At 45.3% G+C, this 7,435-nt stretch overlaps 1 protein-coding gene across 1 annotated transcript; it reads right to left on the bottom strand.

The window, feature by feature from the left end:
* Positions 1 to 4,014: 4,014 nt before the first annotated feature.
* LOC146186403 (uncharacterized) lies at positions 4,015 to 5,191 on the bottom strand. Its single transcript, XM_084605675.1, has 2 exons — positions 4,930 to 5,191; positions 4,015 to 4,179 (listed from the first exon to the last, which is right to left on the bottom strand). The coding sequence occupies exons 1-2, from the start codon at positions 5,120 to 5,122 to the stop codon at positions 4,166 to 4,168; spliced, it is 207 nt and encodes a 68-aa protein (XP_084461801.1). The 5' UTR covers positions 5,123 to 5,191; the 3' UTR covers positions 4,015 to 4,165.
* Between the last annotated feature and the right edge of the window lie 2,244 nt (positions 5,192 to 7,435).

Raw genomic sequence — 7,435 nt, 5'->3', positions numbered from 1 at the left:
TGTGGATTTTCGAGTTACAACGGACAGCAATGGCGACACCGGCTTTTCTGCGACATGGGGCGCTTACGCTCTCGCGTAATACTTGAATATCGGTGGCGCAGCATCGGCACCGAGACGAGATACCGGAAGAGTTGTCTCGACAAAATTCTCAGTACGGGGTCATGGTATACTGACTTTTTAACAATAAACTATCGGGAAGTGCAGAGGTGGTGGTGAACTCTTTTATTGTGCCCATTGATTGATTGATTTATAGGAAGGGAAAGGCGCGGTAACTGTCTCACTTGTTTTCTGTGGACGCCTCAACCGCGCCGTAAGGGAAGGGAGGAAGGTGAAAGTGGAAAGAGAGAAAGAGGAGCCGCAGTGGAGGGCTACGGAAGCGGCTAAGCGACACGTCAATAAATCCAGGCCAATCGACGGTTGTGTTATAATAGGACGACATATTATTCGGTCCTAGCGCATGATGGCATGATCGCCGGAATCGCGTGTACGTATAAGAAAAACAAAGTACACGCGGTAGAGAGAGAAAGGAGGAGGGGTTCGAGCCGGCATGCAAAGAAAACGATCGAGAGTGAGCAGATGAGCTACGCGGCTGCCATTCCACCGTTACAGATTTGCTTGGTTTGTTGAGTTCAACGTTTCAAAGCGACTAAGGCCATGAGAGATGCCGTAGTGGAGGACTCTGGAAATTTCGAACCCCTGGGGGTCTTTAACGGGCACTGAGATAGCACAGCGGCACGGGCTTTTCGCCTCCATTGAAAAGCGGCCGCTGAGGCCGGGATTCGATCCCGCAATCTTGAGCAGAGTAGTTGAGCGCCCACCACTGCATCATTCCGGCGGGCCATAGCAAATAAATAAATAAATAAATAGGCTTGCAGACAAATGTATGTGGATTTACGTATAGTTAAGCACCCTACGCTTTTCGCCTCCATCGAAACGTGGCCGCCGTTCCGGCATTAGATCCCGATTCAGTGGGTACAGAATTCGGGCGCCCTACGCTGCATCACCCCGGCGCGCCGTTGCAAATAAAATGAGCCGTTAAAGTGAGCCGGTTCATTTCCATCACCTGAGCCATTCAGAGCCGCTCACGGAAGTGAGTCGTTACTCGATCGCATACATGTATTTTTGCTCACCCAATTACCACTCCTTAATTTGTGCCTACAATATCTTATTGTTCTTATCAGAGAGTCTCAAACAATCACGTTATCCAGTTACGTGCCTACGAGACTACCCGACTATCTAACCAAAGCCTATACGAACGTGCTTGAGTGGTCTAAGAGCAGCGTGCCTGACATGGCATAAAAAAACGCTGGAAGATTGATTCCTATCACAGCCTCCTGTATCAAATGAGCAACGTGAGTTGGTAGCTGCTTCCAGCCTTGTATGCCCGCCGTAGCGGTGTGGTGGAATGGTTAGGGCTCTCGAGTACTGTTCCCAAGGATGGTGGTTCGAATCCTTGCCACTGCAGCCGCTTATCAATGGAGGCAAAAAGCAAGCCGCATGTGTGCTGAGCGATGGCAGTGCACGTTAAAGAACCCCTGGTGGTCGAAAATGTCTGAGCCCTCCCCTACGGCGTCTTTTTAGCCTGAGTCGCTGTGGGATGTTAAACCTCGCAAATCAAACCAACTTCGTTTTATTGAAACGTCGCAAAACCAACGACAAATCAGTTCTGGACCGTGTGGCATGCCAACTATCACCTGCCTTAGCCATATGCTGTCACTTTTCGCCCACAACGACGGCAATGCGCACCTTAACGCCGTAGCGTTAAAGGTCCCGTTCACCAGAAAATCTGGCGTTGGAGGTGTGAGCGAAAAATTAAGAGCACAGAGCTGGCAAGCTGCAGCTGACATGACACGCCCGCGTATTGATGGCCGTAGGGTTGCCTGACGGTACGTTTGGCTGCCAACTCAAGTCTCCTTTCATATTGAAGGCGGTATCAGACCTGCCTCCCAGGAGCCTTCCATTTACTTACAGACATGTTTGTGCTGCTTAGTTAAGACGAAGCTTTATATTTTGTGGTGGTAGACTACGCTATTCCGTCATACCCACATAGGCAGAACTTGAATGTCCTTCAGAACTTTTCTGCAGAACAGGTACCGTTAACGGATCTGGGCTTTCGGGCCGCGGGTGCTCCAGTTCCAGCGAAGTGCGCAGAGTGGATCACAATTGTAGAAAACTTCGATATTTTTCAATGTATGGATGGCCATTATCATCTTAAGATATTCTTCCGTGATTCACTCTGAGAAGTCAGTGGTATCTTTATTATGGCGGGTATTTCCCGTTCAGCCGCATCACGCAGGTTCCTTCGATAAGCGCCAGGTGCCAAGTTTACCGCTTGCAAGTATTGCGCGATAAAAGCGCGTCAACGTAAGCCTTATCCTGAAGACGAAAGATGAGCCAGCGCGCCCTGAGAAGATACTTGCAGGGGACACAAAACATTTCGCAGAGCAAGAAAATTGCCAATGCAGCTTGACCGAGCTCTGTAGATATCACTTTCGTCAGGTCAAGTTACCTTTCAGACCAAAATACATCTGCGAATAGTAGCATCCGAATACGAACAGTTTTGCTGTCGATAGGGCATTCTAACATATACACGCACAGTGAAATACATGTCTCCACTGGAAGGCGCCTCCACGTGTTCACAAAAAATGAGATTCCGGTCAAGGTCAAAATATGAATGGCAAGGTGAAGGGGTGGACATAGACTTCATTAGTCAAATTGGTGACTTTGTGGACGAAGCAGTCGTCTAAAGCCAACGATGTATGTCTAAGATATATGTATAAGTGGATACTTTTTTTTTTGTACGCAAACTTGCCATAAAGCATGTTATATAAACTCATGTAAATGGTTTTCCGTGAGGAACCGGAGCAGGCTCCCGCTCTTAGCGTTGTCGGTGAGCCATTTAGAAAAGTCATCTTCCCTTGTTGTGGTTAGACCCACTTCGCGCAGAATATTTGTCCTTGATTCCCTTGTCCCTGCACAAGTCCATAGCAGGTGGTGAACATCCACTTCTGCAGCTGGTGTGGAACATTTTGGGCATGTGGTTGGTCCGATTTCAGCTTGCGATTCCCATCGGCATTTTACCGACGGGGTAAGGGCCGCCCCAGCTCTTATCCTTCTAAGGGAAACCTCCTCCAATCTCGTTAAGTTACGAGGGAGTGGGAATGTACACGGGGGAATGAGGGCACGTGTACTTTTCCTTAAATAGGATGCTAAAATGGAAACAGCGGAGCGGGCATCGAAAGGGAGCCTGGTGGGGGGCGCATTAGTGTGTGGAACTTCGTGTGTGAGGTGGTCAACTTTTCTCTGCTCAGCGTTCTCAGCATTGTCTTGTGTCCAATGTATCTGGATGCTTATCTTTATTTTTTTATTGAGTGCGTGGATTTCCTGGGTAACAAATAGCGTCTTCGTCACTTTCTTTAGTTGTTTTATGGCGGCTAAGGAGTCTGTATAGATGTGGGCTTCTGTTATCGAATCTATTTTATTTATGGCCTCCATAGCATCGCGGATTAAGTGGATACTTGTGTCTGCTCTAAATGCCCACAAGACCTGATGACGGCGCCCATGGGTCCAAATGTTTATGTTGGATGGTCGATTAGGGTTGTAATCCCGGCTGCCAAGTTGTAGGTTGCGTGTGACACGAAATCCTGGGCAAGTTATTACGAAATGATCTACCGTGGGCACTGCAGTGGGCGGTGTAGATAATATACGGCATCTGCTAGGAGTGGAAGGTTGGAAAAGGGCTCTCTCCAGCGTGACTGTGGAAATAACGTTGAAGGAGTGTATGACCTATGGCTGTCATACACGGCTTTGTTAGCGGTAGTAATCATGACAAAGGCACATTTCGCTGCCGCACGTTGGTCGGCATTGAATTTGTAAGCGAAACAGGAGTTCGGGGTGACGAAGCAGGACACCAGCAGCCCGTTACGCCTTTGCGCCGTAACTTGTGTGCGCCCGGCAACGTTGCCGTACTGAAGGAGGGCTTCGTTGTGTATTCTTTCTGAAAGGAGGAAGGGAGCCGCGGGAAAGAGAGCAAACATGATGCACGTTTTCTTTATTCTTCAGCGATAGCGAAGACAGTGCAACAGTGCAAGGCCGGTGCTGCAACCTCGTTGTCAGGAGAAGACAGCTTGAACCAGGATGATGGTCCTCTTAGTGGCCTCGGGAACTAGATCATAATGCCTAAAAAAAAAAGAAAGAAAATGCATAGCTTAATGACGCGGTTAGCCTGTGTGTCACATGAAGCTTTGAATAGTGGGGCAGGAAAACCACCGAGGATTTTTGGTAAATGACGCATCCCACAAGAACAGCTGTGAGAATACTATGTCCTGTGCCGACAGCAGGGGCATGTATACCCTGTTAACGGGCAAATGAAGGTCAGGTAGTGAGAAATTAGGGTAGACATGTAACCGCGTGCACACAGCCCTGTAGGCTTATATGCGCTATAGTGCAATCTACAAGGTGGCGGCGAGACGAAAGCATATCCTTGCTCTAACTAGGCAGTAAACCTACGCACCGAAAGAATTATTGTGTCATCTTACATTTATAGCACGCTGTTTGCGTTGAAATGACTGTGCGAGCAGCAGCTAAAACGAAAAAAAAAAAGTTATTCGACGCGGATGTCAGAAGGCAGCGGCCATAGGTACCACAAGCGTGTGTGCACACACACACACACACACACACACACACAAATAATGGTGCGTATTCGCATAACTGAGTAATATCACCAAACAGGCAGCGAAGTACCATGTGTTGCGGCGTGCAAATTTCAACGACAAGCTTGCATTCCTTGTTTGCTTGGTTTAACATATGCGGGAAGAATCCTAATATGTTCAAGTTGTATACGCCTAAAAAAATCACTTCCCAAAAGAAGTACTTGCACGTTCGCGTGCTGCTTGGATAGGCTTTCAGAACAATGCCGACCGCACGTACCTTTGACGCACCAGGAGCCTCCGCAGGGTTTCGGGCAGCACTCGAGTCCAATGGCGGCGCACTCGCCCGGATCACACTCGGTGTATGCGCAGTCGCTGATGACGCCCTCATTGCTGGGGCACGCACACATGGCGGGCGCAGACGCTGTGCACAGCACCAGCAGGACCATCAACATGGCAGCGTTAAACTTCATCTCGTAGCCAGAATTGGGTAGAGCTCCTTTGACGAGAGTGGTAGCCTGTGTGAATCTGGTAGCTCAAAGGAAGCTATCCCGTATATATAGCCATGGCGCCGTGCGATACTACTAGAGGGCTGGGTCTTCGAGTTCGTCGAGCCAATCAGAGCTAGCAACAAAGAGAGATGAAAAGAAAAACGATAACTAACACGAGGCATGAGCTGCATTGCAAACATGTTTGTTATTCAACTTCAAAAATGCGCAGAAAAAAAGAAAGACGCGTGATCAAGCAAGAAAGGTGAAACTGTGGAAAGTAATGTTAGATATGTGTGTAACCTGCCAAAAATAACATACAAGACGCTATTGACGCTATCTTGGCAAGAGGCAAGATACCAACACATGCCGCCAGTGGCCATTACGCCGCCCATCAGCTCGCGCAGATGCCAGACTGCACTCTAGTCATGTTAAAGGGGGCCTACATGCATATCCAAGTGTTTAGGTAGCTATGATTAAATTTCGAAAATTATGGTGTAGTCTTCTAACTGCACACAAAACGTCTCATTCAATACCGTATAGTAAACTAATTCAAAATTCTGACGCAGAACCTGTCCTAGAACCGAGAAGGAAAACCAGGCTGTACTATGATGCAAATAAAAACAAAACAGTTGTTAGTAACAATGCGTCATCATTTGCGGCGTCCTGTATTACTCAGTTGGCCTACCGAAATTTAAAAAAAAAACAACAAAAAAACTCCGCATTTCAACGCTTGACTGCATCGGACAAGTCAAAAGCAGCAATATATTTCAACTTATATTTGGTACGAGGGGTAGTTTCGTGTTTAGCTAAGAAGAAAAGCTATAACAGCAAACTACATTTTGTCACGGTAGAATGCACTGTGGCAAACATTGCAGAGCACTGGAGAAGCATTAAAGAGAAGTTTATTTGAATCGGTACAAAAAATTGAAATATTCAAAACAACACTACTATTCTGACTGGTCGGAGACGGGCGAGCAATGCGCAGTGCAGCAGCACAAAGCATGTCAATATGGTGGTAATGTCGCCGACACTAGACCGTCGCGCAGGACGATGAAGTAGCTCGGCCACTGGAGAAGCATGTTGTATTCGAAGACAGAGACAGCCTTCTTCCAATCCTGTCTCGTTCTGTTCGTGAAGAATACAACCCGCTATCAAATTCTTTAAGATTTCAACCAATGAGATTTTCTTCAGTGCCACACTCTTTAGATTCAGACTGCAGTCATACACGATGGACTCGATGACCTCCATTCTATAGGAAGTCTATCAACAATGTGCATCCACAAAATGCGCTACATTTTACGCCCATACATCAAAAACGGTATTTTTTTCTAATAGCTTACCTCTAGCGACGACGCGTCTGCAGCTAGCTGGTTCCAGCAAACGCCAGCTGTTATAATTATAAAATAAGATTATTGAGCCATGCAGGTAGTTGTTGCAGCTTTGTAAAAACAATGTTGGCGCACATCAGAGAATCCGTTAGCCGTGCTTATTAAGTAAGTAAGCTTACTAATTACTTTCTTTAAGGTATTTTAACTATAACAGTTACGTACCTTGTCGCATTTGAAAATATCCAGTCGGGCGTCAGTAGTATTCATGTCAATATTTATTTACAATTTAATTATCAATTAAACAAGCCTGTTCATCTGCTAGAATCAAAACAACAGATGAGCAACATATATATTGCAGTTTTATTACGAAGAAGATGACCAATATTCATCTTCGACAGCACAGTCTTATTCCAGTGGTTTAAACTTACTCAGCAAAAGAGAAATATTTCATTAAAAGTCTGCTTATTTAGCTTGCCAAGGTTAACTTCAAGTAATAACTGCCGTACAGTGCTGTGTTGCGCACTATCGATTTATATAATAATAATAATAATAATAATAATAATAATAATAATAATAATAATAATAATAATAATAATAATAATAATAATAATAATAATAATAATAATAATAATAATAATAATAATAATAATAATAATAATAATAATAATAAACCTTCATTCACCACTAAGCACAACAAATTCAAACAGGCCGGTGTAAGCCTGAGATTGGCTTGTGTGCCCGTGCCTACGAGCATGAAACAAGAAGTGAAGGCAATAAAAATTAAAGAAAATGGCAAGGAAGAACACCATCACATTCAATTATTCACACAATATTAAAAGTTGAAATACTGAATAAGACGATTTACAAAATTATTACGCGTTAATATTCACCACAGTTCCTTCAACAATTCTTTCAGTCTACTTTTGGCAGTCCGGTAAATATCTGCACCGATAACTTGTTAAATATG

Source organism: Amblyomma maculatum, chromosome 6, assembly GCF_055883805.1.
Source record: "Amblyomma maculatum isolate TAMU_Amacu chromosome 6, ASM5588380v1, whole genome shotgun sequence".
In the NCBI taxonomy this organism is placed as follows: domain Eukaryota; kingdom Metazoa; phylum Arthropoda; class Arachnida; order Ixodida; family Ixodidae; genus Amblyomma; species Amblyomma maculatum.
The sequence above is the reverse complement of the archived record's forward strand: the minus strand, read 5'-3'. Positions and strand labels throughout refer to the sequence as shown.

Coding starts and splice junctions, on each gene's coding strand:
- LOC146186403 (XM_084605675.1), bottom strand. CDS start 5,122: ATGAAGTTTAACGCTGCCATGTTGATGGTCCTGCTGGTGCTGTGCACA.